Raw genomic sequence first — 20,994 nt, 5'->3', positions numbered from 1 at the left:
ACACACACACACACACACACAGATCCCTATTAAGCAATTAGAGTGTGGAGAGAGACTACGCTCACACACCTGATACACTCTGCAATTGATTTCCCTGAAGGTGGAAACGCGATTATTGCCTCTTGGACAAGTCTCCACTGAGAAGTTTCCAGAGAAAGTTAACTCTGAGTGTGTGTGTGTGTGTGTGTGTGTGTGTGTGTGTGTGTGTGTGTGTGTGTGTGTGTGTGTGTGTGTGTGTGTGTGGGGGGGGGGGGGGGGGGGGGGGGGGGGGGGGGTAGGGGGTGGTGTAGGGTAGGGGGGGGGGGGGGGGTTGGGATTGAGGGTTCAGTAGTGGTTAGTGTGGCTGCTGGTGGTGGATGGTGGTGGATGGTGGTGTGCTGCTACCAAACCAAGGGTTAACAATGCAGGGCTGGGATCTGGGTCACGGTCCGGCTGGGATCCATCTGGAACCCAGAACCTGTGGTTACTTCACCCTGTCGCCTCCACTTCCTCTCTCTCTCTCTCTCTCTCTCTCTCTCTCTCTCTATCTCTCTCAACGGAGAACATTTGGAAAATAAATTGCGTCACTCCGTGAATGTAATCTGCCCGCATGTTACTGCCCAGAGCCCCCCTGTTATTCTCTCTTTGCCATTTCCTTCTTTTTTTTCTCTTTTCTCTTTCTTTCTCTCTTTGTTTTTCCCTCTCTTTTTTCTCGAACACTCTCTTTACATCTGCTTTCAATTAAGGCGCCTCGGCCCGTCTTCGGTCGTCCTCCGTGAGGCATGCGGGGCGTTAGAAGTAGAAATGCATTATGGGGGATTCCCCCCTGAGAGGCTAAGCAGGGGGAGGGGTGATGTTAACCCCTTCTCTCTCTCTCTCGCTCCTCTCTCTCTCTAACCCTGCCATGTCATGTCTTCTCTTCCCAACATGGTTTATATTTTATTAAACATGGTTCAGGCATGTCTCCTCTTAATGAAAGGCAGGAATGTGTGTGTGAGTGTGTGTGTGTGTGTGTGTGTGTGTGTGTGTGTGTGTGTGTGTGTGTGTGTGTGTGTGTGTGTGTGTGTGTGTGTGTGTGTGTGTGTGTGTGTGTGTGTCTGTGTGCACGCCTGTGTGTGCTGCAGGAGAGTACGAAAGAGAGAGAGAGAGAGAGAGAGAGAGAGAGAGAGAGAGAGAGATAAAGAGAAACATGGGTTAGGAGATGGGCAAGGGGTGACAGATTGAAATGGGGAATAAAACAAAAACAACAAAAATGGACATGGGACATAAGACAATGTGTGACAGGTAGTGAACATAGAACATCATGACATGAGGAGCCACCGGCACCAAACGACCGTAGGAAAACGGGACTGAAAAAACATAAAAGGGACATCAGGAAGATAAAGTGATAGAATAACACGTGGTACTGTATGTGTGTCTTAAACTAAATACTGTAGGAATAAAGAAAAGAGGAACACTTGGCCACGTACATTTTGCACATCAAAGGGATCTGTCATCTGCACTGAACCCGTCCGATTGTAGGAACAGTGAGCAGCTATTAGAGGTTCAGTGTCTTGCTCAAGGACACGTCGGCGAGATGCTGGGAGGAACACCGCTCTAACATATGCGATATTGGATATGGAGGTACTGTAGATATGACAGACAGAGAGAGAGAGAGCTACAGTGAGTGGGAGCACAGACAAATATAGATGGAGAGAGGAGGAAAGCAATAGAGGAGAAGAGAGGGAGAGGAGATGGTGGGAGGAAGCTGCTTGATAGATATATATATATACGTAGAAAGGGGGCATCAGGGGCGGAGAGAGAGGTAGCACTGGTTCTATGCATCCATGTGCTCTCACGTTGCTAGGAGACAAGACATCGACACATCCGGTCGGTGTTCGTTGGTTCAAATAATGTTACAGTTAATGTAGGCTAATTACGATCCACCAGTTTAACATAACTTTACTTAATTTTGGGATGGGGTCAGGGAGAAAGAAGTCCACAAGGTAATTTACAAAAAATATACTGTAGCTAGCTACTAAAGCTACTATAACAAAACTAGGCTTTATTATTTGCTATCCAGGAAACAGAAAATAAGTTGTTGATGGGTTGAAACATTATATTTACTTAAGCCCGATTTATACTTCGTTGCGCACTGGTGTTGTATCCCAGAAATAAACGATCTACAAGCTCACAAAGCGTCGCATCGCGCGTTGCTTGTAGAGCTGCTATTTTCGGCGCACAATACCATCTTACGACAGAGTCTAAATGAAGCGTAATTGTTTTCAGTTTGAAAAGTGAGGAGAAGGACATGCCAAAACTGAAAAGAAGGGAAGACAGAGGAGGAGTGAAAAAAAGAGATATTCCTCACAGAGAGAGCCTCGGAGGGAGAGAAAAATACTGGGTGGTACTCATCATGCCGCCCCCCCCCCCCAAGCCCTCTGGCCCTTATGCCGCTGCTTGTTGTGCTTTGCTCTGATAAGAACCAGCGACACTCGTGCATGTACCCCACACACACGTCTCACACACACACACACACACACACACACACACACACACACACACACACACACACACACACACACACACACACACACACACACACACACACACACACACACACACACACACACACACACACACACACACACACACACACACACACACACCATCGTGGCCTTGGCCTACGATCACTAGAGGGGAAGCCCCTCGCTGGAGAGAGTATACATGTGTGTATGTGTGTGTGTGTGTGTGTGTGTGTGTGTGTGTGTGTGTGTGTGTGTGTGTGTGTGTGTGTGTGTGTGTGTGTGTGTGTGTGTGTGTGTGTGTGTGTGTGTGTGTGTGTGTGTGTGTGTGTGTGTGTGTGCGCGTGCGTGTGTTCTGTTCAACGTCTGGGTACCAGCCAGGGTAAACACAGTGTGCCAAAATGTCACGGCTTGGGGCCCTCACACCTCCGTCGCAAGTAACCCTACCAGCCATGCCGACTGTTTATATATGTGTGTGTGTGTGTGTGTGTGTGTGTGTGTGTGTGTGTGTGTGTGTGTGTGTGTGTGTGCGCGCTATTTTGCGTGGCTGAGTCCTCTAGATGCAACCTCTGAGGACACAATGGCATACATACTGTACACTGACTTAATACTTAGCATAATGTGCTTACAGTATGTGTGGGTGTCTGGCCTAAATGTGTGTGCTCACTGGAACATAGAACAGGCCTATGGAAAGCCATGTTTAGTTACTTGGCTGCTAGAGTCTTATTTTATGCATTCGTACATCCAGCATTTAAACACGTTACATTAACAAGTGGATGTTAAGTTCATCAGCATCACAAGTAGTTACTGTAAAAGGAAACCAGGGAATAGTGAGAGAGGAGAGGAAGGAAAGATGACACTTTTTTTTTAACCCTGTGCATCCATCTGGAGAACACGCTGTGGGGCAGTGGAAAGGAAAGTGTTGAATTTAACACAAGTAAAACATTCATCACATTAGGCAACACATTCCACAGCATGGATGGTGGTAGACGAGAGATGGAGCGACTGAAAGATGGAGATGTGGAAGAAGAGAGAAAGATAGGGGGAAATTAATATGATAACGTACGTAACTTGAAAAGTGGCTCGGCACTAGCCTAGCTACAGCCCGTGAAATCACTAGCCTCGCATTCAGGGTCTGGTGACGCTGTAGAAGGCGGGGTTTTCTCGTTGGCAAATCTAAACGACCCAATCGGGATAATCCAGTATGAACAAATCGCCAAAGAGTCCCACTTTGGCCACGCCCCCATCTCAGAAAACGGCTGCACTGAGAGGGCTTTCAGACAGAATAATGGAGTGAAACAAAAGGAAAATTCAGGCTGAGTGTCAGGCTAGCTCGGCATTGCTATAGGTATAGGAGACAATATTGTTCTTCTGAAGTGGTACTGTGGTGTAGCTGGTAATGTGTCAGTTTATCGCCATGTTCTGCTTTGATCAAAGCATGGTTGTTGACTTGGTCCAACATTCCAAATCTTTGAGGGCGGTATAAGCTTTAATGTTTATAGGCAGCACAATTGGTGTGTTCGCAAGTTAGAGTTAAAATTAATATGACAACGGTAAGTAGCTTGAAAAGGGAAGGGAGAGAACTGCAGGTCCCACAACTCAGTCCTGCTGACTGTAGCCTTGGTTGCCGGAGTGAGATTATGCCTCACAACAACATTATACTACAACAACAATATGTTCAGTGAGTCTTAACAGAGCTTAACCAATTAAACACCTCATGCTCATCAAAAAGTGAGAAAACCACTTGAGAGGGAAGACGGTCTGAAGGAAGGAATGTTTCTTTTCTACAAGTTACACAACTCCTCTTCTCACCCCTCAGATTGTCCACCTCTTCTTTATCTCTTCCGTTTCACCTTTTTCTAGAGACATAAGCACTCTTTCTCCTGCAATTTGCTGCACAGTCGTCCTTAATTGGAGCATGTGTTTGTCACGCTGTCAATCTGTGTCGAGTTCAGCATAATGTGACTTGTAAATCAACCAGTCAAATGTGCTAGTGAGCAACACTAGGCGAGGAGAAAGCTGGATGCTATCATGGTGAACCCCTCCCATCCTAGTCTCGCGTGGCCAGACTGTTGCCTCCCACAATTTTCAAATGTTTCCGGTCATACAGTCTGGGACTCGGAAGCTCTGATCATGATTAAAATATAAAGCGGATGTGAAGCCTCCTCCCCACTTCCGTTTCGTCTTTACAGTCACGCAAATGTATCGTATTATAAATCAAAATCATCTAAGTATAAATAGCTTGATGAAAAGCAGAAATGGAAATTAAGAAATAAAATATATTTTCGTGAACGGAAGTGCCAGCTTCCTCTCTCGGATTTCGGGAGGTGTAGTTCCAGACTCTATATAGCATTCGGAGATTGTGGAATAGTTGTCTGGCTACGTGAGACTACTCCCATCCCCTCTATGAGGAGCTAGCGGGGATGAGGAGCACATTCACTCAGACACCCCCCCGCCTCCCCCCTCTGGCACTACAAAGCAACATGGACAGTCCTTTGTGCCAGTGGCCATCAGGCTCCACAACGAAGCCTGAGAATTTAAGATCTGCACTGTGTGTTCTGTTCTCTGGGATTACTGACTCCTGCTCGTCTCTGGGGAACGTCGACTGTGCCTTCCTGTTATTTGACTTGTTCAGAGTTCCTTTCTTCCCTACGCTCTCTTCCCCATTCTAACTCTTCCTGTGTACCTGCATGTTGAGAGCCTGTGCAAAAACAATCATTTCACCCTTTACGCCAGTCATCGTGTGATCTGACTTGCACAGAACCATGGACTCCAGAACCATGACAGATGCCTGTTAAGGATAACTTACTTTAATTTATACATTCTTGTGTTGATTGTTGATAGACTGTATCTACTCAATATATTCAGATTCACTGTTGACAGACTGCTCATACTGTATATCCATGTACAGTATATTCATGCATACATTCACTGGAGATATAATTGTACATTTATACGTACTTATATTTACTGATAGAATGTACTGTACGTACGTTTTTTAACTTAGTCAGACCCAGTGCATATGTATAGTGTCAGACTCTTAAGTCTGTTTATTTTATATATTTTTTCTTTCTATTTCATCTTTGCTGATGTTGCTACTATGACACCAGCATTTCCCTATGGGGATCCAGGTTTAGCTTACCATTCATATTTTTCTCTCACTTTCAATGTGTTTTCACATTTAAAAGTAGAGACTCTCATTTAGTTGGATTTGCTAGCCTAATTTTTATGTTTATTTTTTTTAGACAATCATCTAAACACTTTCAATCACAGCAATTACAAATGGATGAGTTAGCGCTGCGTAAAGAGAGAGAGGAAAAGTCCTTTTCGGCAACGCACACCAGCCTGCATGGTTGTCATAGTAACGAGAGGTAGACACTTGAGGAGATGACAGCAGAACACTTGAAAGACAGAAGAGGAGGGGAGAAATTAAGAGGGGGATGGAGACAGCGATGGACAGAAAGACAAGACAGAGTGGGGGATTTGTTAAGTAACTATCTGAAAGTGGCTCGACAGGGTATAGGACAGTACAGTAGTTCTCAACCAGTGGTCCTTGAGGGGGTTCCAGGTGGTCCCCAGCTAAATGATGGAGAATTGGCAACCAAATGGACCCTTATAGATCTTTAACTCTTGAGTGTAAAATGAAACCAAATGGACCTGTAAGGGTCCATTTGGTTTCATTTTATGCTCTCAAAAGTTAAATTATTGTTACTTGCTCACACACACAAGCATGTGCAGTACACATGCGCGTGCGCACACACACACACACACACACACACACACACACACACACACACACACACACACACACACACACACACACACACACACACACACACACACACACACACACACACACACACACACACACACACACACACACACACACAGGTCAGGAGAGATGAATGGAGAGGATGGCACGCAAGAATTTGAAAGAAGCAAGGGATGGGGTGAGCAGAGAGGAAGAGAAAAGAGGAGAGATAGATGGAAAGAGGAGAGGAGAGATGAGTCCAGCCTACAGGATGAGCTGGACTTGTTGGGGCACTGAGAGCACAACTAATGGATGTGGCAACCCAGAGAAGGATGATGAATGAGCGCACGTGTGTGTGTGTGTGTGTGTGTGTGTGTGTGTGTGTGTGTGTGTGTGTGTGTGTGTGTGTGTGTGTGTGTGTGTGTGTGTGTGTGTGTGTGTGTGTGAGACAGTGCAGATGATGGATTCTCCAACAGAGCATGTGGCTGGTGGCTTCTATGGGCAGATGAGGTGACAGGAGAGGTCTCTCCGTCCACAGGCCACTGTCAACACAGCCTTGTCTATTCTCTCCCTCTCTCCTCTTTCTTCCATTCTCTGGTGCACTCTATCCATCCATCTCTCTCTCTCTCTCTCTTTGTCAGACTTGTCGGTCTTTGATATTTTGGTGCCATGCACCTGCAGAATGTAACGTACCATAATAATTATGTACATTTAAATACTTGTGGACCTACAGTAGTAGAGCCCTGGGGGGACACCGGTCAACTAAGTATAGAGGGTTTAAGTTGTTAAAATTAGCCCTGAAGTTCGCATGGAATAAGATACTCAGAAGTGTCTGCTTTTTTTGACCAAAGTTATTATCTGTGTCCCAACATTTGAAATAGTTATGTAAATAATTACAAATAGGCTTTCACAAATGCCTTAAACAACACCACTGTATAACACGGGAAGTCTGTTTATAGATTTATTGCCCGTTTCATCATGTTTTTCTCACCCTCTGCATCGTTCAATCTCTTTCCATCACTGCAGGCTTTCCTTGTTTATACAATTCACACTAGCCAGCGCTTTCCCCATGTCTTACAGATGGGAGCGCTAATCTGCTAGTGTTAGCTCCATGAGGCGTGAAGGCTGGGCCCAGTGTGTGGTTGTGGACAGCGATGTTAGTGTGCTAGCTACAGTTTCCGCACAGATGAGGGCTACGATAAGAGGAGTATAATTGGATAAAGGCCGAACAATTAATATAGGGGTCCGTGATCCTGGTCAGCTAACCAGGGCACTTTAATCAGCACAGAGATAACAATGAGGGCTGGACCACTAATGTAGGGAGACATCAGACTGTTTGATAAACCACAAACATTACTGCGATGAAGAGAGCACAGTGGATGTATATTGAAAAACCTTTTGAGAAGATAATTGCCCTTCGATGTATTGTGTGCATTTGTAATACATATGAATGCACTGTTTGTGTGTGTGTGTGTGTGTGTGTGTGTGTGTGTGTGTGTGTGTGTGTGTGTGTGTGTGTGTGTGTTTGCATCTGCGCCTCCATGTCCTCTGTGGCGATTGACAAACACATCGAGTCCCACTTGTGATTCCTCACATCACCCGTTGAAGCCATGGCCATGGCTCGATTGATATTAGCTTTTATGCTAATGTAGCATTTGGCTGTGTTGGAACAAGGCAGTGTTTTCCATTCAGGCCTGCTTATGGTCTTATGGGCCAAGACAAGAATTATGACTGCCCAGAACCCAGGCTGTGCCATGAGCCCCTAACACACATACAAACACAAAATGCACAGCCACACAGCCGACCATAGTAAATCCCCAAAAAAGCTATAGGAAAGAGCGTGTGTGTGTGTGTGTGTGTGTGTGTGTGTGTGTGTGTGTGTGTGTGTGTGTGTGTGTGTGTGTGTGTGTGTGTGTGTGTGTGTGGCTGTGTGCGTAAATACATTTGTTATTACATGACTGCAGACTGTTTATACGAGTAAGAGATTGAAAATCCCTCACAAAAAAATATTAATTTATGCTAATCTATTTGGCCCTTTCTCACTTTAGCCATCACTGTCACGATTCATAAGCATCTTCTGTGAGCAAAGCCAAACGCTGTCCTTCAAGTGCCTGGAGGAATACGTAGCAGTTTTCGGGCAAGAAGATTGAAGCAGACAGAACGACGTGTGGGAGTGGGAAGGGAGACGGATACATGTGCAGAGAGGGGAACAGGAAGTAGCGCGACACTCACCTCAGAGATGTTGACGCGTCCCTCCTGGAATGAGCAGTCGTTGGCGTTCTGGGTACACATGTGGCGGTACTTACACCAGTGGCACGGGAATGAACCATTCACACACGACAGGCACCTGAAAGAGAAAGAAATGATGAGTGACATCATTCCCTGACACTTAAAACTCGACATCGCACGACAGTGTCGCGCGTTGAAAATTGCTGTACAATGTTAAAGTTTTGGGTATGCTGTACAATGTTATAGTGTTAGGTATGCTGTACAATGTTATAGTGTTACTACAGCATACCTACTGTAGGTATGCTGTACAATGTTATAGTGTTGGGTATGCCGTCCAATGTTAAAGTTTTGGGTATGCTGTACAATGTTAAAGTGTTGGGTATGCTGTACAATGACACAGACAGGGATGGTTTTCTGCTTCACTCTTGATGTGTAGCATTTCCAGAACGTTTCCATCTCCATGAGATCCTCTCTTGTTGTGTGTTCAGCAGAATCCTGGTTACGACTGTCAAACTGTCACCTTTCCTTTTTTTTTGGCATGTTATGGCCATTTTCCCTGTGTCTCCATTTAAATTCCATTTCACTGTCTCTACCTTCTCCAAGTCACCTGACATCTTGTTAGTTCAGCCTTCTTTAAGCCATCTCTCTATCTCTTCAATACATCAATACATCTTTACCATCCTGTCTCCTGCCCTTCTCCTTCTCCCCTCACCTTTCATCCCCCCATCCCCCTTGCTCTCTCTGTCAAACTGCCTTCACCTCTCTCTCTCTCTCTCTCTCTCTCTCTCTCTCTCTCTCTCTCTCTCTCTCTCTCTCTCTCTCTCTCTCTCTCTCTCTCTGTGTCTCTCTCTCTCTCTCTCTCTCTCTCTCTCTCTCTCTCTCTCTCTCTCTCTCTCTCTCTCTCTCTCTCTCTCTCTCTCTCTCTCTCTCTCTCTCTCTCTCTCTCTCTCTCTCTCTCTCTCTCTCTCTCTCTCTCTCTCTCTCTCTCTCTCTCTCTCTCTCTCTCTCTCATCCATCACTCCGTTTTCCCTTGTGGCCGGCTATCACTCACATCTATTCAGTCACCGGCCGTATACGCTGCATAGAGCCCCGTTTCTATACGTCTACCATCTACTGTAGCTCTCTTCATCCAGTCAGACTTAACCTTTCTTTCCCTCCCCCTCTCTCTCTCTATCTATCCCCTTTCAGTCCCTGCCGTCTCTTTTTAAAAAGCCTCCGCTGTTCTTTGTCTAAAGCTCTCTTTCATCCGTGCAGCTAAAGGCGCTGCGCCATTTTAAATTCACCTGCTTTTAGCCCAGCCTCTGAGAGGTGTGGAGAGATGAGGGGGATGGAGGGGGGCGGGCATAAGAAAGAGAAGGGAGACAGCAGAGAGAGACAGAGACTGAGAGATCAAAAGCAGGTGGATTTCCCTGGGAGAGGTGGAGACGCCAGGTATCGTGGGAGAGAGGGGGAGATAGGGAGCCAAGAGGGGGTGAGGGGGGGGGGGGGGGGTATAGCCTGGGACTCTGTGTAGGCGTCTCTTGGCAGAGAGAGGCAACAATGGGTTGGCAGTTGGAGGCTAGTAGCGTGTGTGTGTGTGTGTGTGTGTGTGTGTGTGTGTGTGTGTGTGTGTGTGTGTGTGTGTGTGTGTGTGTGTGTGTGTGCTGTCTAATAGTTTGCCAGGGAGACAATTTCAAGTTGCTTAGATAGTTGAGCATTTACCATCATTGATTCTGTACTTTATTACCTAATTTAGCTTTTTTACAATCTTTCTTTTTCTAAATGAATTGCACAGTAAAATACTCAAAGCCAGCCAAGAGTGTACAAATGGACATAAATGGACCCTTACAGGTCTCACTCTGAGTGAAATGAATAATTTTATTGTGCATTGATGAATCCGAAAAACAGATAAATCAATAATGAAAATAAATTAAACTTAATTCAAACACTGCTGACTCCATGACAAGCTAACCCTCTCTTAGTCATAATATCCGTGATTAGTTTACAAATACGCTCATTATTTCCTCAAAGAAAATCATTAGAGCATCTTTGTGCTAAACATGTGTCGATAACTTTTATTGATCATTTTGTTGTTTGTTTAGTAATAAATGAGTCTAGATCAAGGAAAAATGGAAGGGTGGAAGAGCAATTCGAGACACTCGCTGGCTCATTTGTATTCAACAACATCTGGCAGGAATAAATTCACACATCTGTCTGAATCGATATGGGCACGCTCCCGACGAGGACGTTTTAACCCATGTAAAATGGCAGCTCCCCTTCCTCTTATCCACATGAAAAATGAGGGCTTTAACTCTTGAGCTCTAAGATGGGGGTCATGCGCAACTCCATCAAACCTGACGTAGATTCATTTGGATCAATTAGGGCTGCTCGTTTGTTGGGTGCGCTCTTTAAGCGATCGTTTCCAGGCCAGACCCCTCCTTTTCGGGGAGATCAGAGGCTGGAGCTTAATTCAATCCCACCGCTGCTTTAATTGACCAATTTAGCATTGTGCTGAGAGAAGCTGTCCATTTAGAATGAAGGATAGGCGGCTAAGGAAATAACGGGCCTCTTAATCCCACACAAGAGCAAGTGGGAGATTTGTCAATGTTGCCAACAAATGGAGAGAGAGTGATTAGGCTAGACTAGGTTAGCATGGTGTACGTACCCGCAACAGCAGAGCTGAGCGTTTTGTTTCCAATCTGTTGTAAAGACAGTATACGAGACAGACCTCTTTCCGAGTGAACAAAAGAGTAGAGTGGCAAGTTATCAATGCGAGACAAACGAACACTGGGTGAGTTAGCCAAGCGGCTCGCTGTGCATCTTGTTAGCCTTTGTTATTTTCAACTCTCCCCTCTTTGAATAACAATGAGTCCTTTTTGGGGGGCCATGCAATAGATCGCTGCTCATCAAAATACAGTACAACAGCAATTTATCACAGCAGCAACGAGAGAACTGTACAATACACTATTGATAGTTCATGCATAAGTGCCAGTCTGCGTACACGTGTGCATGTAATCCTCGATAATCCCTCTTTTTATCTGACTTTGATCTTTTATTCATGTCCAGTCAACCTTGTTAGTGTACTGGTGACTTTGATATAACGAGCAAAATATCAGCATGCTGCCACCCCTTCTTTCTATGCTTCTTATGACTCCTCTGAAAAAAAAGGTAGTCGCTTAGATGAATACATCACATGACGGGTTAGCGGGTGGTCATCTAAGACCAGCCAGAGGCCCCTTATGACAACCCCCTAACAACCCCCCTCTTAGTTCCTGGGAATAAATAAGGACCCCTGTCATGTGCCTCCCTAGGACATCAAAATCTCCCTTTTAGCCTTGATGCTAACCGTTTCAAGAAGCGCCGCCGCCACCCACCCAAGGCCATTTGGGGACGTTCAGCGTTTCTATTTCTACTCTCCAAGGGTGGGCTCCTTTCTCTCCGGACCCCCTAGTAGTTCCCTCTTCTTCCTTCCTCACACTCCCCATGGGCCTTGGATTCTCAAAACCCCTTGTGGGCTGCAGACACGCTCCGCGTATGGCTACGCTCATAATGCAAATTTAATCCGTTGGTATTCAGATGCTAATCGAGCTACACTAGCTTTGGTACCTTTTCTTACCATGGCACAATGGATGTGATTTTCTCCTCTCACTTACTCTTCTATATTCTTTATGGAAGTTCTGTGTATTTGACACTGCGTGTGTGTGTGTGTGTGTGTGTGTGTGTGTGTGTGTGTGTGTGTGTGTGTGTGTGTGTGTGTGTGTGTGTGTGTGTGTGTGTGTGTGTGTGTGTGTGTGTGTGTGTGTAATTAGGCTTTTGGTCTTCAGGCAGAGGCTCTGAGCCACTCCGATACATACAGTATACACTGTACCTCCATTTAAATTGAAGTGGAGATGAATCATTTAAATAGCACTCCTTTATTACAAGCATAATACTGTATGATCCTATGGAGTATGTGCATTGTGTTTCAGCTTTTATGTGTGCACTGGTACACGCAAAATGTATTTTTGATATACATTTTTCGTACTCCATTACAGAATACATATTTTTTTGCCATAAGATCTCCTCACAACAGAACAATGGGATTTAGGTTCAAAATTGGCAAAGTGTGCCTGTAATGTTAATGTTATGTGATAACTAGCCGCATATTAATCGTCATCATGCTTGTTGATGTTACTACCGATGCATCTTACTTTCATATTTCATATCTACTAAAAATTCTGTCCCTCCATGTATGACCAAGGTTTAATTGAATACTTATTTTTTTTACCCTCTGTCTATAGCAAATTAAATTAGTCTTTAAGGATGTTCAATCTACCAAAAAAAACGGAATACCATCGTCGTCGAGACGATTTAACAAACGGTGAGAAAAGGTGCTTCATATTGCCTTATATAGACATTTTAACTCGAGTTCATTGCCAGTTATATCCACCCTATCTTTAATAAATGGGGGACCATGGAATGAGAAAAAGCGTATGGAAATATTTAATTAAGAGGCAATCATGGCCGTGGGTGATTTTCTATTCCAATCTCTGCAACCCTTAAACTGAAACAGTGGGATTTCTAATTAGATTAATACTGCTATGCAAATTTATGGCATTTTCTAAAAGGGAAGGGCCATGACATAATCAGTTGAGTAAATAAGATGGGAGGGGGATGTGTGTTTTGGGGAGCCGAGGGGTGGGGGTGGTGCATGATGTCGGATATGCAGAGTGTAAACAGTAAAATTAATTTACCTCAGGGTGGAAAAACGGATCTAAACGGACCCTTATGGTTACGGATCCACATTGCTACTGTCAAATGGACCCAAATGGACTCTTTTGGGTCATTTAACAATAAAAAATAAGTGCAAAACTTCAAGCAGGTACAGTGGGTGTGCACTAATGGCTCTCTAACAGTGTGCTATTTGTCTCCGTGCTCGCATCATCATGTAATCGGCAGCGGTCCCTTTGCATCGCAGCCCGTTAGAGGAAATCTCATGGCTTTAAACAACGATCAGGCATTCTGGAGACGGACGTGCTTCACGCACGGCCATGTGGGCCGAGTCATCACGCCAAAACAACATTACCAGTCTGATCTCGTCAGACGCCACACGCTGACGCCCAGGGGGTGCAGCGGGCACCCAGGCATGAGTGCCAGCTCTGTCTCTTTGTCTCAGCATCTCTCTCTTCGCCATCAACTCCTCTGAGTCCCTGGCAAAGACGCAACATAGCTTATCCATAACTTCATTAAATGCTGTCCCATTACATCAGCTGGAGACTGCAATGGATGGGATTTGATCAGAGTTCATCAGAGGGCTTTGTCTTCAACTCTGCCAAGCAGTTTGGTTCATTGTGGAATTTTGGAAGGACACACTCTCCCTCTCTCTATATACCGTGTAACTATCTCTCTAACTCGCTTTCTCTCCATTCATCTATCCATCCAGAATAAACATGCACAAATACAGTAAAAGCCCATGGCGTAGTGGTGTGGCCATTCACCATTTTCAACCTCATGTTCATATAAATGGTCCTCACTAATACTCATTAAAAGATGACACCATTTCCGTAAACGCAATCTGTGTCTCAGAGGCGGGCTGTGGAAACTTGCCTACCAATGACACCATCGATGGGGAATTCAAGTTAAAAGAAACTACAGCCTTTCTCTTCCTGGAATGTTAGTACACTGGAATACAGTGTTAAGACATTGTCCGCACGCTGGCCTGTAGCTCACACTAGAAATTTGTATTCAAAGTAACAACGTTTTGACCCGTGTGGTCTTATTCAGGTATGATCACAAAACAAAAAGTAGGCGTGTTAAATACAAAGCCATGTTAAATACGAGTCACAATCAACAACAGCTGTTTTGCAATAATGGACAAAATGACAAAATGACACAGGTTTCTGAACTGTCCACAGCCCACCTCTGGGAAACAGAGTGAGTAGACAGACAGAGACAGAGGTAAATGAGCATTAGTGAGGACCAATTATTATGAACATAAAGTTGAAAATGGTGAAGTGGTCAATTAAGACGATGTTTTGGGGGTACAAATGTCATGCGTGTATGGGTTTAGCAGAAGACTGAAATCCTATTTCATACCGTATATCAAAGGCATGGTAACAGTTTAACTTAATATTTCATTGTAGGTTAGTTCCTAAAGCAGCACTGTAAGTGTAATGTTTTTCAAATGTTGATGAGCTGGAAGGTAAAAATAAAACATGTTTGTTTTTTTGCCATTTTCATTGCAGTCCTTCTAATCAACAATGCTTTGGTTTAATAAACAACCGTAATTCACCCACACAAAACCAATTTCATTATCGAGCGGGTAGCAAAAGATCATGATCAGTGGTGTGCTATTCAATGCTCCACTTGTTGCAAATAAGGTAAAATAGGTACTTTAGGTTTAATGGTAGGCACTTTAATATCATTTAGTTTATTTGTTATGACAGCTCCCAGCATAATATAACGTTATGTGTGACCATTACAAACACTAACGATATGGTTTGGTTTAATAAACACCAGTACCGAGATGTAGCTGACGCTAACGTTAATTCACCCACACAGATTCATGCATAACACTATAATACTGTGTAGATGATACCCAACATTTAACATACACCAGGTTGCAGCGCCAGCTTCTCTGAATGTGTTCATCATCAAACGGCATGCACCGTTTGGAGTTTTTCCTGCACATGGAAAGTTCATCAAACGCATGCGTAGTTCGTCCAGGAATGTTTTATTAACCTATTCAATCCGGGGGACGCATCTCTGCGTCCCCCTCTTAGATGCCTTTGGCTATTCAAAAATAGCAGATCTACAAGCTCATGGTGCGGCACCGAGTGCCGCGCCATGAGCTTGTAGATCTGCAAAAAAAAAAAAAAATCGTGAAAATCTTTGAATAAATATTTTCTAAAGCGGACATTTGTAACTCAAAATTTTGCTTCTGGGGGAACAAAATATTTTACAAATGTTCGCTTTAACAATATATATTTAAAGATTTGCACACATTTTCACAATTTAAAAAAAAAATAGCAGATCTACAAGCTCATAGCGCGACACTCGGTGCCGGTAGATATAAATAAAATAAATAAATCTAAAAATGACAGATGCGTCCCCCGGATTGAATGGGTTAAACATCCATGAATGTTCTGAATTTGGTTTTGTATGTATAAATACACATACACACCGTATATACTCGTAAGGTCACACCTATTGTTAGCCCAGCCATGTCTATCTTTAGATACATCTCTTGGTGTCCAAGCTCAACTAATGTGAGATGTTTCTCCAAGGAGTAAAAAGGCACCACGATGTCGGAGAAGGTTCTTGAGGGAGATGAATTAACCGTGAACTGACATTGTAAACCACCACGCCCTTAACCAGCTGAGCTAATCAGTGTTGTTGCGGCGGGGGATTTGTGTACGAGGGCTGGTAAGAGGGGGTCCAGGGTAGAGGTCACAGTAACGGATTAGGTGTCCGAGATATTCAGGGATTCAACGAGCTGTAAGTGACAGAGCGTAGAGGTGTCTGTGTGTGTGTGTGTGTGTGTGCGCGTGGGTGTGTGTGTGTGCGTGTGTGTGCGTGCGTGCGTGCAAACAATCCTCCAAGGAGGCTCATCTAACAGCCAGAGGGGAGTGAAGATGGAGCCCTGTGGTACCCCAGGGGCCTCCTAGCCATCTGCTGCCCCAGGGCTAATACCCTGGCAGACGTCTCAACCTACGCTGGATCAGCCATGGATGGATTTGGGGTGGGGGGGTGGGGCTGGAGGCGGCTCTTGCCCAACGGGGCGCCTGACGCCTGGGGTAGAGTTGATCTAAGGGCGTGGCTTCATGGGTGTCAAAGATTTTCAGAAGAAGGTGGACGAGGAGACGGCAGCAAACAGTGATTGAATAGCATAGCTGAGGGCGGAGTGGATGGCACTCATTAATCCATTAAGACCGGGAACGCATCTGTGTCATTTTAAGATTTCTTTGGCTATTAAAAAAATAGCAGATCTACAAGCTCATAGCGCGGCATGAGCTTGTAGATCTGCTACTTTTGAAAAATCGTGAAGATTTGTGCCAATCTTTGAATATACATATTTTTTAAAGCAAACATTTTTTACTGTGGGGGTCCGCAGCCAAATACATATCAATTTGGGGGTCCTTGGCACGAAAAAGTTTGAGAAGTAAGTGCTAAGTACTCTGACAACGAGTACAACAGATATTCTCAGATATTCCCGACAGGCATCGTTCCCAACGGGCATCGGCGTAGTATATCCAAAAGAAACTTTTACTTTCTTTTCCGAATAAGCCGAGAATGTCTGGGAGGCTTTGAGGCATACCATCTTATGTAATTAATTAATCATAGCAGCATCATTAGGGTGTACATCGGGTTATGATAATAAGAGTAGAATTACCATCTCATATCCCAATCGTTTCTCATATACAGCACATTCGATTTTTCACTCCGTCAGTAACACAAGACCTCCAGTGGAGGTCGGACAGGGGTGGAATTGTGTGTCTGTTTGTGCACGCACACACACACGCATCTCCCCCGTATCCTAACTGTATCTCTTGCGGACAGTAACATGAGACCGCCCAGGGGGGATCTGGACAGTGAGACCATCACTCAAAAGAAAAGGGGCAAAGAGGGAACAAAAGAGGGTCTCTCTCTGGCTTTCCCAGAAGCGCACATAAAAAGAACAGGTTCAACTTACGACTGGTGGACGCTGCAGTTGTAGAACACAAAGTCGACGCTGGCAAACTTTTTCTTCGTCTCATTGGACTTGAGATGGAGCTTCACCACCCGTTTGTCACCTGCGCCCCGAGAAAAGAAATTATTAGCACAAAGAAGAGAACAAAGGAACAAACGTAGGCCTACACATAAAGTTTGTTTTTACTCCTGCGTCACCTGTGCACTTATTCCCCAACAGCGGTGGTGTCAAGCCTGGTTATACTTGGTTGTGCCGTAAATAGCAAATCAAGGTCACAATGTGTCGCAGCGTCATGCGTTGTGAACTTGTAGTTAAGCAATTTAATTAAGTTTTATGTTATTTTGCGCAACTGTAAGTATAAATCAGGTGTCACTTTTTGACACATGGTGAGTATCTCATTTTGGAAGAAGCCTTTTAATTTCAGTATATAAGTTATTATGTTGTTGTACAATGACATACAGTATCTAAAAGAAAGCTTCTATAACCTGAACACACACACACACACACACACACACACACACACACACACACACAGTAACTCAGCAACACATGCTGCGAGGCACACCCACAGCGGGGCAGAGTTAAAAATAGCAACACCAATCAGTGTTTGGGTGGCAGAGCTGATGAGGGCTCATAATGGGGCATAATAGGTGGCACTGAATAACTACCGAGAAGTAACGCTGACAAACTGAGACACAGCGCACCAACAGACAGCCTTTGGAACTTTGAACGCAAATACCAAACAATGTTTCTTCCATCTTTGACAATTACTGGATGGGAATAAACACGCTTTATGTTAGGAAAGAAAAGGATAAAGCTTTCCTATCAAGATATTTCTAAAAATAACACACCAGAGTTGCTGCTTTGAAATGAAGTTATGGGCATTACTGGCATCGTTTTGTTAGAAATCAAACTGACAACGCACGATAATGGGAATACAAAAGCACGGTTATTTTCAGAAACTGAATGCAGAATTATGTTTGGGGCTTTGCGAGGAGGTGGACGAGCGTTATTGGTGGTGACAAGCTCATCTGGATATAGATACAGTGAGCGAGTCATCCGGTAACATTAATATGCAGTTTCTGGTCAGTGTGCAACCGTAGCCCGCTCCAATTTCTACATATACATCTGAGCGCCATAGGAGGATAAACGTCAGCTTAGGTGATGAATATACAGTACAGTATATGCTACAGATACTGTTGGCTCTGGGTGTGGCAGGAGAGAAGGGGGGAGAAAGAGAAAGAAAGAGACAGAGAGAGAGACAGACAGATAGAGAGAGGGAGGGGACGAGAGAGAAAATCTGAGCAAAACAGCATTACAGTTTTGTTTGGGTATGTAGAGATCAGTGGTCAGACCAAAAAAAAAAAGAGGACACAACTCTGCAGAACCCAGCCACCACCCATTCAGTCTCCTCAAGGGGCACCAGTCTCTCTGTTGTCTCCCACCTTTGTTCCTGGTGATGGGGATAACATCACGAGCCGAGGGGGACAGACAGTAAATGTGTCCGCCCTGGACGCGTCCCTCTGTCTCCACATAGTCCTCGAAGGAGCAGTTGACCCCCGCGGAGAGGTCGGGAACGTTATGAGCCTGAAGCACCAACTAGAGGACGGGGAGGGAGGGAGAGAGAGAGAGAGTACAAGATCAATGGGAGGACATGGTGAACATGGATTGTTATAAGATATGACATGGGGGTTAATGGGTGCTGGGGGCGGGAGGGGGGAGGGGCGGGAGTATGTGTGAGAGATAGAAAGTGTGTGTGTGTGTGTGTGTGTGTGTGTGTGTGTGTGTGTGTGTGTGGCGAGGTTCAACACACATGCATGTGTATGTGTCAGTCATAACTGCTGCGATTACAGCAAGGTTAATGTGTACGTGTTCATGATGTGCAAAGCAAAACGGAGGTATGCTGCCATTAACCTTTATCCATAATATATATATATATCTGTACTGCAGAAACTGCAGGAAGTTTGAAGGCAGAGAATGGTTGTGTGCACACATGCACCATTCACACATGCACACACACAGTTTAGATAACGGAATTGCTTGTTACGAAAATTATATATGTTCTTATCATCCATACTGTATGCCAATATCATACAGTACATGCAAAAGTGTGTGCGTGCCGCACACACACACACACACACACACACACACACACACACACACACACACACACACACACACACACACACACACACACACACACACACACACACACACACACACACACACACAGTACATACCTGGACTTCAGACATGGTGACAGAGATGTTCCTGGGCTGAACACTCAGCTCCACACACATACTCTGGTCTGTTGCAAACCTCTGGGGCTCGTCTGCCCGCAAACACCGGTCCTTACGAGAACAACTACAGAGAGAGAGAGTGGAGAGGAGGGGAGAGAGAGTGGGTGGGGGGGTAGGCAATGGGGTGGGGTGTCAAAAACAAGAGAGAGAAGAGAAGGGGAAGAGGAGGTAAAATACAGTGCATGAGCGGTTGTGATGGTAACGTAATAAAACGCATTAAAAATGAAAAACATAGACAGTCGTCAGCGGCCCAAGAGGAACAGAGGCCATAATAGCAGACTAATAGGCTAATCACTTCTCCAAGCCATTTCTATAGCCTCCTCCATCATTACCTTATTGGCCCGGACACTTTGTGTGAGCACAATACCACCGTGCATCGAGCCTCTGCCATCCTGTAACTTTACAACCTCACAGTTCATACACGTATTCCAGATATACACACTCTGTATCTCTGGAGACGTATGAACAGACCCAATCATTAGTTTCACCCGAACCGTAAAAATAATACAATTCCCATCAACGGCATATCAACAAGGTCAGCTATTTTGCACCCCCTCCCCTAAATATTACAAGCACACTGATCTTGCTTGAAAAAAATCTGCATAAAAGCCCAGTATCGTAGTGATTTTACTATTAGCCATTCATAATGTATTAGCTATCACTTCACCTCGCACTAACAACAACTGGTCCCGGCGGTGAGAGGAAAGTGCTGACGCGACGCTCTGCAAGGCTTTAACAATAAGAGAGAGCAGAATAAAATGCTAACTGCCTCTACCACCCCCAACCCCCCCCCCCCCCCCCCCCACCTCCACACACAGGCACACTCACACCCGCTCGTTCACTTGTTTAGCTAGCCTGCACTCATGCTCAGCTAGAAAACACTGTGGCAAAACACTCCCTGGTGAGTCACAATGGCAGGCATGCACGCCTGCATGCATGCACACACACAAACTATTTCTATTTATGGTTCCTCTGGTCTGCAAATTTCTGTACTGCATGTAGGCGCACGCACACACACACACACACACACACACACACACACACACACACACACACACACACACACACACACACACACACACACACACACACACACACACACACACACACACACACACACACACACACACACACACACACACACACACGACTGCGCGTGTGTTCCTCCCAACACGTGCCTCTAGCCACTATTCAGTCCCACTGCTGATTGAAACACCAATCCTGGCCTCCTTATAAACTGTGGATAAAAAATGTTAGACCTTCAGGGCCTATAAATGAACAGAGTTTGAAATAACTGTCTTCTCTCTGCATGGGCCTTGACTTGATTTAGCTACATTATCAGATAGGAAATGAGTGAGCTACGTTTAAGAAATTAACTCGACAGCTGCCTAGACTGAAGGTCAAAAAAACGGTCCAAGTCCATCCTTGAACGTGTGTGCGTGTGGGCGGGAGTGTGTAAGCGTGCGTACTGTATCTGCCTGGAGGGCAGATACAGCTTCCTGATCTTTTGTGCGTTTAATTAATGCATCGAGAGATGGCATTATGCCAAACGCTGGAGGTGTTCTGAGCGAGGTTTAAACATCG

At 44.9% G+C, this 20,994-nt stretch overlaps 1 protein-coding gene across 2 annotated transcripts in view; it reads right to left on the bottom strand.

Annotated features, from left to right (window-relative positions):
• Positions 1-20,994, bottom strand: part of plxna1b (plexin A1b) — a 239,002-nt gene that overhangs the window by 97,560 nt on the left and 120,448 nt on the right. For both annotated transcript variants that reach the window (XM_084062474.1, XM_084062475.1), the window contains exons 6-9: positions 19,351-19,474; positions 18,556-18,709; positions 17,114-17,213; positions 8,467-8,581 (exon numbers count right to left, since the gene is read on the bottom strand). In XM_084062474.1, coding sequence (XP_083918600.1) covers positions 8,467-8,581; positions 17,114-17,213; positions 18,556-18,709; positions 19,351-19,474 — 493 coding nt within the window. The remainder of the gene's footprint in view (positions 1-8,466; positions 8,582-17,113; positions 17,214-18,555; positions 18,710-19,350; positions 19,475-20,994) is intronic.

Source organism: Gymnoscopelus microlampas (assembly GCF_963454915.1).
Source record: "Gymnoscopelus microlampas genome assembly, chromosome: 7".
NCBI lineage: Eukaryota > Metazoa > Chordata > Actinopteri > Myctophiformes > Myctophidae > Gymnoscopelus > Gymnoscopelus microlampas.
This window is presented reverse-complemented; position numbering and strand designations above follow the sequence as displayed.